Below are 19,983 nucleotides of genomic sequence, written 5' to 3' on the forward strand. Positions count from 1 at the left end.
CTATGGGTGTACCTTATTTCAAATAGATCTTGAGAAACTCAGTTCTCTAGACAACCTTATTAAAATTTTCACAGAAAAGGGCATTTATGAAAAAATAATTTCAATGTTTCAGCTTTTGGGGTTTTCCCTACATCATCTACTAAAACACTGGAAGTAAGATGTGTACAGCAGTGCTGTGTCACACTGAAGATCCATCTAGTTTAATATGCTGGTCCTGGCTGTGACTGAACGTGGATGTCCAGGGATCAGTGTAAGATCAGGGCAAGTGTCTGGGGTGCTTGCCCCAAATGCTTTGATCATCCTAGCTGGTCATCTTTGAAACTTTACCACATCTATTTAATCGTCTTTGAGAGGTGTGAACCAGAACTGTGCACGCAGTGCTCAAGATATGGGTGGACAATGAATATATATGGCAGCTGTATCAGAGTCGCTGTTTTGGTCTCTGTTTCTTTGTAGTGCCTAACACTTGATTTGCACTTCTGACTTGTGTTGAGCAAATGCCACGCACTGCTGCTACTAGCAGCATTCAGCTATTTTGAGTGCAGATTTGAATGCATGAAGTAGCATTGGTTTAATCCCTGTACAGCTATGATTTTGTTGGGAGGTATTCTTCCCACTGCGCCCTTCACTGTCAGTTTGTCAGGGGTTGTGTGTGTGTGTGAAGGGATGGTAGGTTTTTTTCTGCCTGCAGTGCAGTGTATGCTTTTTGGACTTCTTTTTAAACCAATTTTTATTGAACTGAAATTCCTTGCAGATGCTCAGGGTAGTGGTGATGCCCTTAGTCTTCCTCACTTTTAACTCTGGTAGTTCATTGTAGCTGTATGTTTTGGTCTCTTGGATTGCTGGTGTGTTTTTGTTTTGGAGTGCCTGAAGTATTTTGGTAATCAGGAAAATTACAGGGAATAGGTCCTTTGAACTGACTATTTCTTATATGACTGTGTGTAATTGCAGGATTTTGGGGCTAGTAGTACAGATGTTCCATTCCACACCTGTGTTTCCAATGTGACTGTCTAATCTCCAATAAGTAATCCAGTAATGAGACCTGAGAAATTTGTTATAAGCAGTTAAACTTCTAACTCTGACTTGTTAGAGTAATTTTACATCTCATCCATGTAATTTGGAATTACTTCACAAAAAGTGGGTCTTGTCTCAACTGTTTTGAAGGAGGTTTTGTACTGTAGTGTGTGTCTGGGTAGAAAGAGTGAGAGTTGGACCTAATAATCTGTAAGGAAAACCTTAGAAACACTCAATTTGAGAAGCTTACGCTGATGTTCTTTCTCGCATTTATGTTGCTGAGAAGCAGGGAGGGAGGGAGATGAGGGGAGTTTGGTATAAATAGTTAACATACCTACTGCTCAGAACTAGGATTTTTATTAAGGATTCAGTGTATGCATTGCCCTGCTTTCTCCAAATGGCAGAAACATCCTTTAAAAAGTATAAGAAAGAAAAGCAGTTTCTTCTGGAACCCTTCAGATGGCAGGAGGTTTCACATAGCATATTAGTTGTATACTTTCTCCCAAGTAAGTATTTGTTTGACTCCTTTTGCTATTTGGCCTCTTGACTGTGTTTAACCTGAAAAAGGTGAAGGGCAGTGTTACAGTATAGCAAAACATGGGCAGCTTTTTGGAGCAGTGTAAAACAGCAAGAAAGGCTGAAGGTATTCTCAGCAGATGAAGTGAAACTCCTTGCTACAGACAATGTCTCTTCCTTGTTCAGGTTTTCCTAAGCTCCAGCTCCCATGTTATCTTTTATTAGGTGGCTGTGGACTACTGTGAACAGTGTATACATAAATATGCAAGGTTTTTCTGCTTGTAGTTTTTCTGAACAGTAAGTAGCACGAGGTATTCATAAGCTGTAGAGTATTTATGCAAGTGGAAAAGGAATGCATTAAATACTTCTTTTTTTCTTAATAAGGTAGACTGTACCTTTATCTCTGCTTAGCTTCAGAAATCTTGTAATTTTTGTGTGGCATTCACCTCGTTCGGTTTGTTTAAATTAATCTCCTTTTGCCCTTGCATTTACCATTTAATTCATGTTTGTAAAGCATTTAGGATGTGTAAAGAATGAGAGGTGAACTTATTTTTGTTTGTTATTCTTATTGGCCTTGATCCTGCTTCTTGGAGCAGTCTCCCACTTTCGGTGCACCAAGGTCACCCCTGCATGTGAGTCCATTGTCATTTCTGTGCTTTTTGGCCAGTTAACTCAGCACAATAAAAATCTCTGTGGAGAAAGTGACAGCCACCTGGAAAAAAAAGCCTTCCAGAACAGTATGCCCATGTTGGGTCTTCATGATCAGTTTTAAGCAGATTCTGCAGGGCTTAACAAATTGATGTTACCTGGTGAATGTGGCAGGGGATTTCTGTTGAAAAGGATGAGGAATCAGTTCCCCGAGTTGGGATCCTGAGCTGTGTCTGTCCATGAGACCCAGAGAGCACTCAGCTACCTTTGAAAAAGCGACCCACGTTAAGGTGTTGTCTTCAACCAAACCCTCTGCCCTCTCAGTGGGATTTAAAGATTTGGTGCCCTTTTCTAAATGAGTTGATATGTCTTGGCAGGTGTCACCAACAGCATTTGCTTTCTCAATAAAATGGCCTGTAACATCCTAGGGCTGTGTGTGAGCTATTGCTGTGTGTGTAAGGGCTGCTTTGTTTGCCGCCAGTCACTGTGTTGCCAGCCACTAGCTTAGTGCTGTAGCTGTTGGGGCACTTTGAGGAAGAACAGCTAGTGTGAAAACTAAGTTCTGGTCTTAAAAAAATGTGTTTCCCTTTCAGACGTATATTTCTTGTCCCTGCCTTCGTAATTGAGCCTTACAATATTCTTTACAATTTCAATTTTTTTTCTTACTTAATTTGTTCAGTTCTTATCGCCTGCCTCTGCTGCAAACCTTTCCTCCCACAAACACAGCAGTGCTTTATGTGAACCTACAGCAGCTGTGATCCAAAAAAGCAGTTTGCCTTTCAGGCCAGTGGAGCAATATAGCGAAGCACCCAGTTCATCGAACTGTTGATTTAATCTTCTGAACACAAGAAGAATAATCCTCAGTATAGTTTTCTGAAATAGGCTGATATGATCTGTCCTAATCATCCAGATCACTTCCTCTATCTGAGGCTTTGTGGACGTTGTTTTTTGGGCAGCGGTGGCTCCAGCAGTCTCTCTGGGCACAGCCCTTGATATCTAGAGAACTGAAGATTTTGTCCTGTGTGCGTGTTTCTGAATGGGAACAAAATGAAAAAAAAAAAAGAATCTGAAATTGTAATCTGAACTGGTTCTGACCTCCCATCCTCTTCCTCTCTTCAGTTATTCACAGTCATTACATGTCATGCTGGGGTAGGAGCAGGGAGTATGGCATCTCTAATTTCTTCTTTCTGCTGGTATCCATTAGGGCTGTACAGCGTCTGCCTTCCTAATGCTTCTCCCCTGTCTCCCTGTCCGCAGGGAGAGGTTGCTTTGTTGTTGCCATTGGCCAACTTGCAAACTGACTTCCAGTACCCCGTGCTCAATTTGCCCATTTAATGGCTGTTTTGCTGCAAGCTTGTAAAGTTTAGTAGTTAATATACCTCAGTACACCAGCTTTTAGAGATCAGATAAATTGATTGGTAATTTGATGAACTCAAAGATCATCTACGATAGGGTAAATAAAATGTGTTGGGTGTCAGCGCTGCCTTTCTGCCTTCTCTGCAGTGTGTATGTTCTCTCTTCAATATGTGTTGACTGATGTACAGTACATTACATCAAATTACAAGCAGCCTCTATGCAAACAGCAGCTAAGTGTTTGCTTCCTCTTCGGTCTGGACGATTAGTGGAGAGATGCGTTCGCAATCTGTGTGCTGAAGGGTGAACTGTCAGAGCCTTACGGTGATTTTGTTTTCCTGGCATTTAGAGTACCTTTGCAGAGGGAGAGAATGATGCTTATGGGCTGCTTCATCTTGGAGGAATCCATCCTCAGGCTCGACTTGTGAAATAAATGTGGCAATGTGTGGTTTGAACTTAGTGTCTTAACACTGAATTTAGCAGCTGAATTTAGATAACAATCTGGTATCTGGTCTCATCAGTGTATCACTATGAAGACTTGTTAAAGGCAGAACAAAAAGACCTAGAATGTGATCTTGTCTCTTTGTTAGAACTCAACACCAGAGTATTTGTCAAGTCTCGTCCAAAAAGAGCAAAACAAGGGGTGCTTTTGTCTCACCTCTGAGAGCTTTCCCTATTATCTAATATTTCTGATGCCCTCCCTTGCCATTTTTTATTCAATCCAATTTTTCTTTCATCCATTTTTTTATTGCCTAATAGTTTACATTTCTGTTTTCTCCCTCTTCGTACTGCATATGCATGTTTATAGCAGAATGGTAATTATAAGCGTGTGTGTAGAGGTAGCACTGTCACCAGTAAAACCAATGCTGCTTTTCTAATGGAAAGCAGTGCTCACCTGCACATACATACACACACACCTGTGTGCACACACCCCTGATCTGTGTCTCACCTATTTTTACTGTGGTGCAGTTGTACCTTAGCATCAACTACACTATCTTGCTGCAGTAAATGCCAGTGCTGCCTGTTATTTCTGTGTAATTTGCCAACTAGTGTACAATTAATTTTGGGCCCTGTTATTGCAGTATTGGCTATTTTATGAAACTGTAGAGAGTTAGCACAGTGAATTGATTAAATATGTTCCAGACCTTAGGCTGGAGTCTGTATGTCTGCTGGGATTTGGATGATTGAAGCTTGCACTTCTCTTGGGATATTCCAGATTTAGAATTAGTCTTGGAAATTGTTTCAGGTAGACAAAACTTCCCTGTGTGTATGGAATCCACTTGCATAAGAGCCTGACTTTGGGGAATCTGAGATTTCTGTTTCAGCCCGCAGCAGTCTTTCCACATGCGGCAGGAAAAAAGTCATCACTATTGCGACCTAAAAATAAAGCCAAGGCCTGGGTTTATTTTTTTTTAAAAGGCCCTTAAAATTATGGCTCTGCCCTTACAGAATATGCTGTCATCACGTTAATGGAAAATATGGCTGATAATTACTCTGTAAATTGGGCAGACTCTGCAGAACATCTCAAATTTGTGCTGAATTAAGTAGTCCAGATATCAGACTTTAAAAAGGGACTACTCTGTATATTTACAGTGGCTGTATCTTCTGAAGTGAGTGTGTTTAGTAGTTTACTGTGGGTGTGTTAAATACATGTTTCGTGACAGCCTAGGGCCACTTCTCTGAAGGTTTTTCCCCATCTGCCAGTCATTTTAAAGAAACATAAATAAAAGAACTACTCCAATTTCTTGAACATATAATGCACGTTCCTAAGAGACCAGAGTGACTCAGAAGTAGCTTGTAAATAACATGTTTTAATGTTCTTAAATATATGTGCACCATCAGCCTTGCCATGAGGTCTCGAGCCACTGCAAATGGTATTTACTTGACCTGTTGCAGAATCTCCTGTTTCCAGGATGATGAGTGGTCGGGTTTTTGTTACCTTGTTTTGGGATTAACCGGTAGTTTGGGTGTATGTTGTACTGTACCAAGAATGATCCCAATTGCAGTTTACCATTAAACACCTTGACTCTAATGAGGATTACCTGGTTTACCCATTCACAGTTCAGCCCCATTGTAAATAAATACGAAATCACTAAATTTCTGTGGTTTTTTTTTTAAATAAAAATAGTAAACATAGGTTTCATATGCACTACAGGGTATCAAACCCTGACAAATTTGGAGAGGAGAGTTTTGCCCTGGTAGGGTAGGTGGGTATTCACCAGTGGAGTAGCCATGAGGTAAGATGCTGCCCTGTGGGCAGTGACAGTGAGGAAAAGCTACAGAGCCAGAAAATGCTGAGACGCCGTTTAATCTGTGCCAGCCTCCAAGGGGCTGCAGAGGAACGAGAGATGGGAGTTGGAAATGCGGGAGCTGATAATACTCTTAAGCCTCTGATCTGAGAAGACTTGTAATAACTAGGTTATTTTACAAGAAGAGCTAGCTTTTCTTTTCCTTCCAAATTATTGCATTTGAGGTCTTTTCATAAGAAACAAAGGATTAATTCCTTCTCTTTACTTCTCCCTCCTCATTCTTCGGAACGGAAGCCAAATTTTAGCATACATAATTTCAAGCAGCAAGGTTGCTGTGAGCTTGCATGCCTGGGTCAACTGAGGAGTGCCTGGGTTTCCCCACCCCCATAGGATGTCTTATGATGCATTGGACTGTGTACAGAAATCATATAATTTGCTCTGACATGCAGCAAGCCTTGAACTGGCTGGACTGTGGTTCTTGAGACAGAGAAGTTGACTCATATGGGTGTGTAAAAATGCTGTATTGTGTGCCCATCTGGGCATGTATATGAATTTTTTTACCTTCATTTTTCACAATAGGTATGTATACCACAAAATTTCCTTTGGCTGTTTAGGGAATTAAGTGTAGTATATGAGACCTTTCACCTTTAGGTTATTTGTTGAGATACAGCTTCCGTTAGCAGCAGCAAAAAGCCATTACTTCCTGATGGGTAATCACTCATTCGTGTGGCACCGAGATAACTCTTCCTCCAGTTGGAGGTAAGGGTTTGTTGCAGGAAGAACAAAAAAAATGTAATTGTGTCCTAGCTGTCGATTTCTTTGCTAGGCAAAGGGCGTCCCAGTGAGGAACACAGTTTGTCCTTGCTGGCTGGAAATAGGACAGTGCTGTGTTCAAGTCTGTTGTGTGTTCACTTGTTCTGTGGAGAGAGGATTTGGCTCCGGGTCTGCAGTGTTTGTGGTGGTTGATTTTTTTTTTTCTTTTTTTTTTTCCTCTCCTGTTGTTCTCCAATAAATGTATAGTTCTGTCTCTTCTTTGTGTTCCTGTTGTCTGATTTCTGAGCCCAAACACTCCCCAGTTGAAGGTCTAGGATCCTTTGTTTGGCCTTACCCATAGATGTAGGTGAAAAACTGATACTTTTTTCATGAGCCTGAAAAAACCCCTGCTTATAACATTGTGTCCCAAGCATTTTCTTGTCACAAAGTTTTATCAGCTACAGAAAGAAACCCTCAATAATTACGATGCTTATACCAAAATATTTGTTTTGGAGCTTTAAGCCCACTGTTACTTCTTCCTCATTTAGTCCCGGTGTCAAGGTCTGCTGTTGTTTGCACGTAGTGCTCCTTACTGTTAGAGATGGTTTAGAGATTAAAATCTGAGAGTAGATTTTGTTTGCATCTATGGATGTATGGTACACTATACATGTGACATTCTTCCATTTATGTTCCTGAGATGCCTTGGCAGCAAGACTTTATGAGATTTTTCTGGTTTAATGTTAATAAGTAATTATTTGTATTATTCTATAATGGGCTAAAAGTGAGAAGTGCCTTTCCTCTGCCTGGATTCTGTGGTGAAAGTACAATACTAAGCTGATGGTCACCAAAAGCTATTGGAGGCTGTGGGTTACGTCCTGCACCAGGGTTGTGACTGTGAAGCAGTGGTCTCTGCTGGAGTATGGGAATGACGCATTTGTGTGGCTGCCTGTGCTCTCTGTGAGTGTTTGATTTCCGTGTTAATATTTATGGCTTAATAGCCCCCCTGTGAAAGTGCCTCTCTCCACCTGATTGGCATTCCATGGTCCTTCTGGGCTTGTCTTTGGAGACTTCACAATCTCTTTGCCAGCTACAGAGATCTCTTCTACCCCTTGTCCTCTTCTGACGAGGCTAAATAGCTCTGTTAAAAACACACGTGAAAGAGAAGATCACTAAAAGAAGAGAGAATGAGACTCAAATGACAATTTGAATTTGGAAATTGCTTGCAAATATTTTCTGGTTTCTTTCTTATTTCTTTTACCATCCTTTCTCCTTTGTCCTCCTTGCCTTTTTTATCTTAGGATAAACATTGTATTTATTTTCTGTTTACTGTATGGAGAACTTCAATCCATTTTGAACAGCAAAATAAATAAAAAAAGGTACCAGTGTTCTTTTCTCTGGAATAACTGATGTCTTGCAGGGAGAACTGGAGGTTGTGTGATGCTGGTATTGTAAAGGCAGGCCAAAGGAATCTATGTTAATCCATTTTTTTTTTTTCTTGTTATCAGTGTTTCATTTTGTATTTTATTTTCCTTTTTAAGTAATAATCAGTGCATCTTGGTACAAATAACCCAATAACTTTTTTTTGCCAGCTCTAAAATAAACTGTTGCTTTCTAATGTTTGTTGAAGTATTACTAATAAAGGGGAATGACATCAAGTTATCCTTGTAAAACTACTTTTGAGCTGTGGAGCTGGGAACTTTTTCTGGGTATTCATTAACTGAGGTTTCTAGCTTACTGGAAGATAAGTGAACGTTGTCCCCATTTTAAAAGTGAGACTGTAATGCTTAAGGTTAGTATTTTCTATAATAGCTTTTGTTACTTCACTTTTTGGTTGTCCGGGTATGGTATATTTCTTCAGATGTGCTGATTACCCATACTTGAGCTTGAAATTTTGAATAATGAGTTCCGGAGCATCTCCGAACAGAGTGGTGAGCCAGCAGGCACTACTCAAAGTGTGGATTTGTCTGTGTCATTAACCGTGTACAGTGACCTGTAAAGTGCTAGCGGTCTTTTTGGCTGTTAAACCGGCCTCTCCTACAGGATAAGATGGGAAGAGAAGCTGTAAGTGTAGTGAAAGAATCCTGAACTGAAAATACAAATATCTTCAGAAAATGCTCTGGGAGTAATAATAATAAAGAAAAAGTATGGTGGTAAAATAAATTGCTGCTGATATAATTTTTCTTCCTCTCCCAAGTTTGCCTCTAGTATGGCAGTTTTTCTCCCTTCGATAAATAAATGCAAAGATGAGAATCGCTGCCAAAAACTGTCACATTTCTGGAACTTTCAGCCCCTGATTATTCACATTAAGCTTCCCCCCCCAGCAGTACAATATTCTGAATATGTACACCCACCATTCTGTCAGATCTGTGCAGTCTGCGTCTGGTTCATCTTCTGTGTCTTTGATGTGCTCCATAACGTAGGCAAAGAGAGGTCTGATAGTCTCTCTAAAAACCTGACAGTTTGTGTGACAATCTGTCCACGAATCCACAGGCTCCTTGTCAACCAAATGAGCCTTTGAATATCAGAGGTTTTCGGAACAGTGCTTGCAGCATTGCATATGCACTAAGGGGAGAGTACAACAGGCTTCCTTGTAACCTGAGAGATGTCTGCATTTTCCTTAATCATTCCAGGGACATCTCATCATTGCTTGTTGGCTGGTTCTCAGCCCCGCACATGTCGGGGTTATTTAGCATAGTTTGATTTACTGGAAACTGCACATGGAGAATAATTTGCATTTGAGGGTAGAGGAAAAACCCCAGGAGGGGGTGGAACTTTGCAGGTTTTGGTATGCTTCTGTTTTTAGTGGGTTTTGTTTGTTTCTTTTAGCGACTCTTCCTTGCAGTTCCCGTTACCCGTGCAAGTGCATGGATTTGATGCATTTTCTTCAGCGTTCTCCAGTCCTCTTGTGCATCCTGCTGTCTTGGGTCTCTTGTGTTCGGGTTTCTGCTGGGAATCCAGTGAACTGCATTCCTTAGCTACCTGTTCTGGAAAAGGATAGGGTCATGAATATAAATTAAATTTTTAAAACTGGGACAGGAACTGTTAACTGGCCCAGCTGCTGCAGTTTATAAATGGGGCTTAGGGATATTCTGAGCAGAGGAAGACAGGCGTTTCAGCTGCAGCGTGCCCGTCCGAGGTGGTGGGAGTTCTGTTGTAGGCTCTGTCAAATACCAGCTTTGGCATGATGGCATCAAACCTTAGCTGTGATGTTCCTCCCTTCCTGAAATAAGCTCCTGTCATGGGCCTGACAGGGGAATGTACTTAGGATCTTTTTTAATGTATGACAAGTACTTGATCACTGCCAATTTTCTGTGGGTTGGTTTTTTGTGGGTTTTTTTTTTTCCTTTTCTTTTTTTTCTTATTTTTTTTTCCCCTTCTGAAGTGCTGGTCAGCCTGGTAGTGAAACTTTTAGCTGCATACCTTGGCAGCCTTGATATGCTGGCAATTTCCTTCTTTCTCTCTTCTCCCTTTCCCTTAGCACTGATTCTCTGCACGCCTGTCATTCTCTCTTGGACAATGCACAGTCAGTCATTAGAGGCAGCATCCTGTGATCTACAGGTTCATCCCGCTTGTGTGATGGATTGGCTGATAGGACCCAGGTATCGCTACAGGACTAGTTGTGCAGCTGCCCAGCACGGGCGCATGGATTTAGCAGGCATTGCCGTACCCTTAAGTCATGGGCACTACGTTATCTGTGCACGTCAGCCAGGTGTAGGACTCCTCTGAAGCAGATGCTGAAAATCCTTGATGTTTAATCAATGCTTGGGAAACCTGTTTACCTGCACTTGTCAGGTATAATTGATTGGGGCTTTTACTGTGAATTCCTCACTTAAGACTTCTCCCTCCTATACTAAACTTCCAGCTAGGAGGAGAGTGGACCGATACTCCTCCAACAGTTTTAGTGTTCATTTGGGCCTTTCACATTGCTGTTGCTGTCTTTGTCAGAAAGCCTGAGTTGCCTGCTGGCATTTTATGGCCTTTCTTTTTGAAGGTGCTTTTACTTTCCAGAGTTGGTGTTTAAAGAATTACTAATGCTTTATTTGTAGTCTTTTGGAACAGTGTGCTTTAAAGCAATCTCATATAAATGCAGTGTTTAATTCTTTTTAATTCTTTCTGGTTTGTGGGTTTTTTTCTCTCTTCCCCCCCCCCCCCCCCCCCCCTTCCTTCTTCCCCTTGTAATCGCCTCTGTAGTAATAGCTTCTTTGTTGCTGCTGTCTTTGTGACTAGAAAATAACATGAGGCTTTTCTGCATGTTTCCAGTGAGGCATTTGCAGCTCTTTGGAGAAGTTCCTAATACAGTCTTCATGTGGAGTACCTGTTCTAGGTGGACTCTTCGGAGGGTACCTTCACAGAGACACTCTGACTCAGGCATGCGATCTTGGTCTGGGTCTGTAAACCTGTTTTCGCCCAGATGGGACCTGGTTCTCAGAAGTCCTGTGGTGTGTAGCTTCATTTAATTTGCTGTGTGTTTTAGGGGCTGTACCTTAACTTTTTTGTGCCTAACATGTTATCCTCAGGTTAAACTCAGCTGTGGTCCTGTTCCCCAGCTCTGCCTCCCACAAGTTTTGTGGAGATCGAGATTATTTTTTTTTTTTTGGGGGGGGGGGGGGAGGGGTGGTGAGATTTTCTATTTGAGAAGCTGTCTAGGTATGCTACAGAATTAATATTTTGCTCTCAACTCAGGATAATATTGCAGTCATGAGAAGATCTGTTCAAACAGGAATATAATTCTGCCCATGACTAGTTTAACTTTCCTGTGTTGTTACTGTGGACATTGCTCTTTTTCTGTCTTCTCTGAATCTCAATCCAAAATTTATGATCTCACAGTTTATTGCCGAAGGAAAGAATAGAATGACACAAATTCAATGCTCTCATTTCATTATTGGTCTCAGCGGGAGGAGTGGATGAACCCACACATGAACAGCAAACAACAGAGCTGTGTTTAGAAGTTGGCTTTGGCTGAAAAAAAAACTTTTTTCTGTGTGAGCAAGCTGTTTGTAGCTGCTTGCATCTTTCCTCTATTACCTTTTGAGAAAAAAACCCCATATGAATTCGCATAAAAGCATTTTAACATGTGGCGTCTGTGCTCTCGTGGTATACTTTATAAGCATATTTCTCTTCCTTGTTAATTGGCTTCTATGTGTATGTGCATTTGTACTTGATAAGAAGGAAAAAATGTGAATGATCTCTTTTAGCTAAGTGCTACCTGATACTGACAAACAAGCTGAGCAGGAGCTCAAGAGGAGTGAGTTCAGGAGGTAGAGAGATTGCTTCCTGCAGCGTGTCCTGAAATTCCCAAACTCCCTGTTCTGGACCACAGTTGATAGCAATGATTGATCATGTAGGTTAATTTTTAACAGATCCAAAGGGTTGTCCAGTGAACGGATCAGTTCAGCTCATCTGCCTCTGTACCTGTGGGAGGGGTGCAGGTAGATGGGGTAGTTTTTCAAATACGTTGGGAGCCATTTGCATGAGGCTCCTGAGTGATGAGAATGAAGGACCTGATGTATAGTGCACGTGAGCCAGTGACGCAGTGAGGTGTGGGGAACCTGTGTACCCGTGCTTCCCTTAGGCAGTGCTGTGAGCAAAGGTGGTTCCCAAAGCCTGCAGTAACCGACATTTTTCTGTAGCTTTCTGCTGTTCCTCGTGGCAGCAGTTGTGTCCAGGGCACATGTGTGTTACCAGTTCTCAAGTGCACGCAGGCAGGGGACAGTCGTGCAGCTTTATCAGGATGGTGTGAAGTCTTCTTTCTGGCTTCAGAAGCTGCTGGAAGCTGGATTTTGAACATCTACCAGTAGCCATTTGATACGTGAGAAGTAACTCCTGCTTCCCTTTCTGTTTCCTCTCCCCATTTTGCGGTGTTTCGTACTTGTGGGCCACACCGTGTATTCCCCCTGCCATGCAGCATTGCCTCTCGTGCTCCTCTTAGCTCGAGTGGGGCTTGCAGCGGGAGGTTTGCTGGAAGCTGGTAAGTGCAGGCGTCAGGAGAGGGGATCGAAGCAACGTGCCTGTCAGGCGCGAGGCAGATTGTACCATCTAATCCCCCAGCTGTCGTCTGCAGCATTTGTCAAGGCCTCTGCTGGCCTGCTCTGTTTCATCAGAGGTATCACTAGCATTCATCTAGGCTGGCAGCATTTCAACAGCTGTTAATCCTCTTTGTATCTTTAAACACTGTGACCACTGACAAGCTTTTATACTCTGAGGTGTCAAAATATCTCAAGATAGCTGTGGTGATGGTGGTTGGGGTTTTGTTTTTAATCCAGACACCTTCTGATCTATTGACCCAGACTGAACCTGATGGAGAAACGCGTGTCCCAGTGTCAGGTTTTTGCTGCTGCTGCTTGATGTTCACAAAGAATTTTGCCTAAAACCTAATTAATTTCCAGTTCCTCATGCTCACGTTGCTTGGTTTTCTGTTTTACGTGTTACTGCAAGTAGTGCATGTTTCACTGAAGTTGTAAGGAATGTGGTTTAATGTCAATGTGAGAATGAGCTGGCAGGGTTTTCTCTTTATGCTTCAATTACTCTCCCTCCTGAAATAACCCTGAGAACTCAGTTTTCTGCTATATTGTTTCTTTCTTTGCGGTATGTTGTGGAAAGGGCCTGGGCAGCGTAGCGAGGTGTAGTAGTGAATGTTGGAGTTTCTCTGCTCGTTTACAGCCAAGGAGGAGTGGAAAATTAAAATTACTCCAAATTTAGCTCTGAGTTTTAAAATCTATTCCCTTCGGAAGCAGAATTTTTAGCGCAAGGGTGTTTTGGGAAGGGTGGAGAGCAAGGGTATAGCAGCAAATCTGTAGTAGAAAAGCAGCAGGGTAAAGGAAAGTGGTTCTGTTGGTCTTTAGGCTTTAGTTATGTATTTTTATAACTTCTCAGTGTTTTTATTATTTGCTACGTACCATCATTTAATAGCAGGGGAAAAATCTTTCAAACTAACATTTCTTTGTTTAGTTTGTTTGTCCTCTCTTGAGAGCTCTCACCCCATATGACAAAGCTCTGATGTTCTGAAGTTGGCTCCCCTAAGGCTCAGCTTTATTGAGAGAAGTGAAACATTTTAGGTGGTTCATTCATTCTTTCTGTGTCTCTTGTTATTTGAGCCCTTATGGTGTCCTTTGGTCATGTTTTTAAACTTATTTCTGCAACTAAGACTGCCAGGAGCTTTATTTAATAATAGTTGAGGTCTCATGTTCAACTTTTTCTTTGTGAGCTGCCATTTTATCTCAAGCATCAAATATTGTGAGAGTAAATTAAAAGCAGCATTGATGTCTTGTAATTTTGTGTCAAATGTTCTCTCTTCTGCTGTGCAACTGAATATTGTTTTATGAAGCTAAAGAACTTCACTGAGACTATGGGCAGCTCAGACTGTTTCAAGTGCAAATACCAAACCCTGATCCTGCTGAATAGCCCTGGTGTGTGGGCAGCTCTGCTGAAGTCACAGGAAGTGCATAGGCGGTTCCTGGTTTGGTTCCTTGTTTGCAACCTTATTATACAGTCCTAGATTTTTATAAGCCATTGGAACATTATTTCCCTGCTGTGGTGTGGTGGGTAAAATACTGAAAATGAAGCACACCTTGCATCTGAAGTCATATAGATAAGGATACTTGGAAAATTATTTTCAGTAAGTAGGAGCCCTGGATCGCAGAACCTGCCATGTGCCCACGCTGAAAGGTCCATCTGTTGCCCATGTAGCCCATTTGCTGCTCACTTAGTGCTTACGACAAAAGTGAACGAGACTTTCCCAGGGTAGGAAAGGGCCGAAAGGCCAAGGAAAACCTGTTTAACAAGTCTGCTTGTTGAACGAACTTGGGTTTAAATGGTAAAACTCTGTTTTTCTTACCTTGGGGAAGCATTTGAAGATAGTGACGCATAGCATTGGAAATACTGCTTCATTAGTTTGTAAGATTTTTGAGGGGGAGGCAGGAAGAAGGTGGCAGAGAGGTCTCCTCTAAAGGCAAGAGGCCCAGCTGAATCATATGCAAAGATGTTTCCTTTTCATTTTTAAAACTCAGCAGCTTACATCTTCAGGCTGAAGGTCTTCTGTGCCCCTCCTTGAGCTTCCCATTGTGCCATGTGCCTTGTGGTTTCTTTGAGGCCAGGTCTCTCCTCCTTTCCCTCACTGAGATTCTTGCCTCTCCGTTCAGGTTCTCACTTGCCTGCTTTTATCAGCTTTATGATCCAGAGCTATTTCATACCGGTTTCTTTCCCAGCTATTTTTGTCCGTGTTTGTAGTTGATGTTGTTGAAGATGAAGCAGACCATAGTTCTGTGTGGTTGAACTCTCTCTAATAAACTAGGCAAGGTTGCGCCGCAACCACTTTAATTGACAGTGCAACCAGCAAATGAATCTGTTGGCTATTTTCCCTTTCTTTAGGTGGGTTAAATGCCAACCTCATGCTGGGTCTCACGTACAACATATTTGTTCCTGTTTTCTTCTCTTGCTGCTGTTTCTGCAGAGTGCTGTAGGCTAATAGTATCTGACGGAGCTACTTCCTATTGCCTTGAAAAATGTTTAATTTTACTACGTTGCTTTCTCTCTTTCCCAGTTTCTCTCATTTTGATCTCTCAAAGCCAGTCCCTTTGAGAAATCAGACAGTATGAAATATGAAAATTGCTTGGGCAGTAATTGGAGAAACGGTGAGACTTATGAAGCCCATGGAGATAACACTTACGTCTACTTATTCACATTATTTAATTTTTAATGGCAAATGTAATTAATGAAGCACAGGTCTTGTGGTTACATGTGTGAATAAGTAACAGCAGGTAGTTGAAAGTCATGAGATCTGTTTACAGGACAGAGAAAAAGGCTCCCTTAAGAGCTAAACTTTTCATTATAGGAAAGAGAAGAATGGGTTTAATAGCATAGAAGTTTGACCGTTATGTAACAAGTAAGTAAATGAAAACATTAATGAGAATTTGCTGGCAAAATGCATTTTGAAGTGGTTACTCCTCCAAGATTTCTCAGTTTAAGTCTGTCTCCTAGGTCAAAGTTTGCAATAGCAAAGTCTGTTCTGTGGTTTTTTTGGTATGTGACATAAATTCAGGCACCAGAGATAAAACGCTTAAATATAGCACCTTGAAGCCTAGGCTCTGAAAACCTGTATAAACCTTCCAATTAGCTAAGCTTCACACAGCTTCAGTGATACAGGCAGCTGTTATCCCTCGCCTGCAGATGGAAAATGGTGACTTGCCCAAGATTGCACAAGTGGCAGAACCACTAACAGAACCTGAGTTATATCTGTCCTTTTCTTTTTCTAACCACTGAACAATATGTGTTGTCTCATCATGCGCAGGACCACAGCTGCATTTATGGGAAAATAAAAGAAGAAGGGCAAGAATAGTATTCTATAAAAAATGACCAGATCTGGGGAGAGACAAGATAGCAGCTAGAACCGGCCCTCAATGAATAGCTGTTTTCATTTTCGATACCATTTTGTCACTTATGTGATTGATTAGTGCATATTTTCTGCATGTGCCTTTTCAGACTAAGGGCCTTGCAGATGAGCTTGGAGTGAGGCAATTGCAGGGTAAAGTCCAGAGGCTTTGCCTAAAGCGGCTTTATCAGCAGTTTAGCAACACAAGACCTTGCAGTGCAGTCGCCGGGGGTGTGCACCCGTTCCCTTCTGCTGTTCGTGCTTGGGAGGCTTGTAAGTGCAGCCGAGAGGAGGAATTCGTCCTCTGTGTTCAGCAGCTGAGCAGTTGTGAGCTAAAACTCTTTCTGTGCAAGCACAGGAGAGTCTAGTACAAACCTCTTAAGCCCTGCAGCAAGACACTCAAGTCTGTTTGGCAGTGCCTTAACTGATACCTGATATGCCTCCCGACGTTGTTAAAAGGGAAACAGGCTGCATAATTTTCTTTTAAAGAATAAGTAACATAAGTAGAAGCACTGAAATGTAAAATGGATTTTCCAGTGCTAGCAGCCAATTTTGATACTTGCGTGTCAGTAACTTACAAGATCCTTCACAGCAATTAATGAAAAAAGAGAACAAAACACAACCAAATTCAAAATAACTCAGTGCTGGAAACACCTTACTTTCGTGGTTACATGGAGTAATTAAAGCTGATGGTTGTTAGCGACCTTTACCCCTCTTTCCCTTCACAAAGGCGAAGCATGGAACGGAGGACATGTTGTGGCCTTGATGCATTTTGCTGAAAGTAAAATGAAATTTTAAGCATTTTTTATGTTCTTTGAACTGAATATACTGTTTGTTGTTGGAAAGCGTTATTAATTATAAAAGCTAACTTTATCATGGGATAAGATCTGAGATGCCTTTAAGTTTTAGAGCTGAGCATTATATTCTTTGTTTCAGAATGCAGAGATCTACAAGCTGACATCCGAGCAGTACCAGGAGGCAGCCACCAAGGCAGAGGAGTGGATAAAGTGAGGAGCCATTTTTGTTGTTTGTTTGGTTGGTTTTGTTTGGTTTTTTTTTTCAGCAGTTCCAGTTGCATTTCATAACACTGTGTGTAGCCTCTGGATATTCCTGTAAACAGAGTGTGAAGTTACCTCCTGTCAGGTATTTAGAAGGCTGAGAAGCTGCAAGCCAGCATCCTCTCTTTCTTTGCTAAGCTTGACAGAATTGAGTCTAAAGTTGTTAGATCTTGCAAGGGAGAATGAGGGAAAAGACATGGACTTAGAAAATTCAAATTAAATCAGAATATTTACTAGGGTTTTCAAAATGGCAATGGAACAAGTTTAATCTGTTCACACTTTGACCCAAGGTATTTAACTTACACATCACAGCATTGGGTTAGTGCATGGGAGCAGAAAGAATGGCACCACTTCTGAAGTTTTCATTGTCCAGGGAAGAAAAAGGTAAACAGTCTAAATCTTAGCCCTGTAAATTTCATTCAAAATAGAGTTGTAATTATCATGAATGTTTTCTTAGAATGGGTGCACTGATTTTTCTGGCCTTTTTTATTGGCCTTGGCACAATTAGCAGACCTTTAATGTTGTCTTTTTATTGTGAGCATATTTAGTGTCTAAATTCCGTTTGTGTTTGCTGGTAGCATTATATAGCTTATTGTTCCACATGCACTAACAGCTGCCCAGGAAAAAATATTTTCTATAATTCTTTAATATTAATGAGTCTAAAGCAATTACACTGTTAAGAGCAGCACTCGGATCTCAGTTGGGTAAACAGTTGGCCAACATGCAGTAAACTAGAGTAGCAACATATGTAGTCCAGTTGGGTCCGGTCCAGACTGTATGATACTTAATTGCATAAATAGATAATATAGTAGTGATGAATATGTTAGTGGGGTGTGCAGTATATTGTGCTGTCTTTATTTAAAATTATGTTTGGCTGCCAAAGCATCACATAACCTGTTGTAGTTTCACATTTTTGTTTGGACAGTCAAGCAATAAGTTGCTAAAGAAGCCAAAACAAGGCAGCTAACACATTGTGTGCATTTTCATGCTGTTTTCCATAGTAGAATTCTAAATTCTGTTTTTAAATAAAATTTTAAAAATTCATAGGACATAAAGTTTTGACAGTCTTTGATCAATCTTTTCTTGGATTTGCTTCTGCAGATGTACGATCAGTTGTTGGGAACACATGTAGCAATGATTTATCCTTGCGACTTTGTAAAGGAAGAGATTGTGACCTTGGATTATGTTCTTTACTTGCTATTGCAGACTGTAGCTAACCTGTTTTTTATAGTAGTCTTAAGTTTGGTTCCTGAGGTTTCAGTTTCATTTGGTCTCTTCTGGTTCTTGTGGAGATAAAGACTGGTAACGTAGGAAATTCAGGAATGCAACCATTTCTCATAAAGGTTAGTGGCTGAGACCAACACAAATGCTAATGACGTCTTTTTTTCAAGCTTCGGAAAATGTGTTTATGGTTTCTTAGGGAACTCCTATTCTTTGAGCCTTTGTCATCTGCCAGTCCCTGGCTTCTGGCTTTATTGTACAATGCTCTTCTATTTGATGGCAATATGAACTTGAGCCATTACAAAGGGACAGATTCCTTGGGCTGTATTCCTTGCAGCTGAAAGACACCTGCCCTGGTGTGAATTTTGTATGAAAAGGTAATGTGGCTGGGAGGTGTCTTGTGAAAGGATAAGCTGTGTGGCACTAGTGAAACTGAGGGAGAAGGTGAACATCATGCTCTATATTTTTTTGTAGTAGAAATTGCCAGCAATAGCCAGGATTGCACTGAGCTGTGTGTTGGAGTGCGTGATCTGGGATTGATAATGCCCTTTGATAATTGTACATGCGGGAAGAGTCATTGCTTTACCTCATCAGCCTGCAGTGTATGCGTCTCTTACACAGTGTGTAGTGATCTATCTTGGGATTGTTGCCTTGGGGTGCAACACGCTGTGCAAATGCTCTTAAAAGGAGTCCACATGCCTCACATGTGGGTCACGATAAGGCTGGGACGGGGTCGGGGAAACTTCCTTTGTACATTGGCGTTCATGCTTAATTAGTAGGACTTGAAGTCTGCATGTTGTGAGGTCCTCTTGTTAGTCATTGTGCATTCTAGTCTTTCATTCTTTGCTTACAGCCTGTTTATGGTAATAAATTACAAGATCCTGTGACTTTAGTGGAAAGAATAGTTTGCTCATTCTGTTTTGTGCTTTCATATTAGAGATACAAGCACAGGAAGTGCTAAGATAGGTAAGACTGATTTATGCAGATCTAGTAGCTTGGTTGGCAGGAATAAACTGACACTCCAGCAAAATTACATGAACTGGAATATAGCCAAAGTATGAATGAAGCACAGGTCTGCTTGTTTCCAGCGTGTGCTGGTTTTGGCTGGGATAATTTTTTTGGCTGAGTTAATTTTCTTCATAGTAGCTGGTATGGGGCTATGCTTGGGATTTGTGCTGAAAACAGTGTTGATAACAGGGATGTTTTAGTTATTGCTAACCTGTGCTTACACAGAGCCAAGGGCTTCTCTGCTTCTCACTCCATCCCGGCAGCGAGGGGGCTGGGGGGACACAGCTGGGACAGCTGACCTCCACTGACCATAAGGGGTATCCTGTACCATATAGCATCATGCCCAGCATATAGAGCTCAGGGAAGAAGGCGGCAGGCAGTGAGGACATTCAGAGTGATGGCATTTGTCTTCACAAGTAACTGTTATGCGTGCTGGAGCCCGGCTTTCCTGGAGATGGCTCAACACCTGCCTGCCGATGGGAACTGGTGAATTAATTCCTTGTTTTGCTTTGCTTGCGTGCGCGGCTTTTGCTTTACCTATTAAACTGTCTTTACCTCAACCCACGAGTTTTCTCACTTTTACTCCTCTGGTTCTTTGCCCCATACTGCTGTGGGAGAGTGAGCAAGCGGCTGCGTGGGGCTTAGTGGCCGGCTGGGGTTAAACCACAACACAGTACCGGACTATGACAGCTCCTGTAACGAAAGGAAACCAGAAATGACACTTCCTCAGTCTGCAGAGGAGACTACATCTCCTTCCCATAGTGTCTCTTCCCTAGCTTATATTATCTGTTTCACT

General features: G+C 41.6%; 1 protein-coding gene and 1 long non-coding RNA gene across 10 annotated transcripts in view; one reads left to right on the forward strand and one right to left on the reverse strand.

The window, feature by feature from the left end:
• CHCHD6 (coiled-coil-helix-coiled-coil-helix domain containing 6) overlaps positions 1–19,983 on the forward strand; it is a 115,962-nt gene that overhangs the window by 44,542 nt on the left and 51,437 nt on the right. For all 9 annotated transcript variants that reach the window (XR_008731660.1, XR_003560096.2, XM_055706626.1 and 6 more), the window contains one exon: positions 16,837–16,907. Coding sequence is in view for 7 of the 9 variants with exons in the window: in XM_055706626.1 (XP_055562601.1) it covers positions 16,837–16,907 (71 nt within the window). In the remaining 2 variants the exon portion in view is untranslated. The remainder of the gene's footprint in view (positions 1–16,836; positions 16,908–19,983) is intronic.
• Positions 1,363–19,983, reverse strand: part of LOC114015913 (uncharacterized) — a 40,641-nt gene continuing 22,020 nt past the window's right edge. The window contains exons 2-3 of the long non-coding RNA XR_003560097.2: positions 8,885–9,517; positions 1,363–7,671 (exon numbers count right to left, since the gene is read on the reverse strand). This is a non-coding gene — a long non-coding RNA (uncharacterized LOC114015913). The remainder of the gene's footprint in view (positions 7,672–8,884; positions 9,518–19,983) is intronic.

The sequence above is a fragment of the Falco cherrug genome, chromosome 4 (genome assembly GCF_023634085.1).
Source record: "Falco cherrug isolate bFalChe1 chromosome 4, bFalChe1.pri, whole genome shotgun sequence".
Lineage (NCBI taxonomy): Eukaryota > Metazoa > Chordata > Aves > Falconiformes > Falconidae > Falco > Falco cherrug.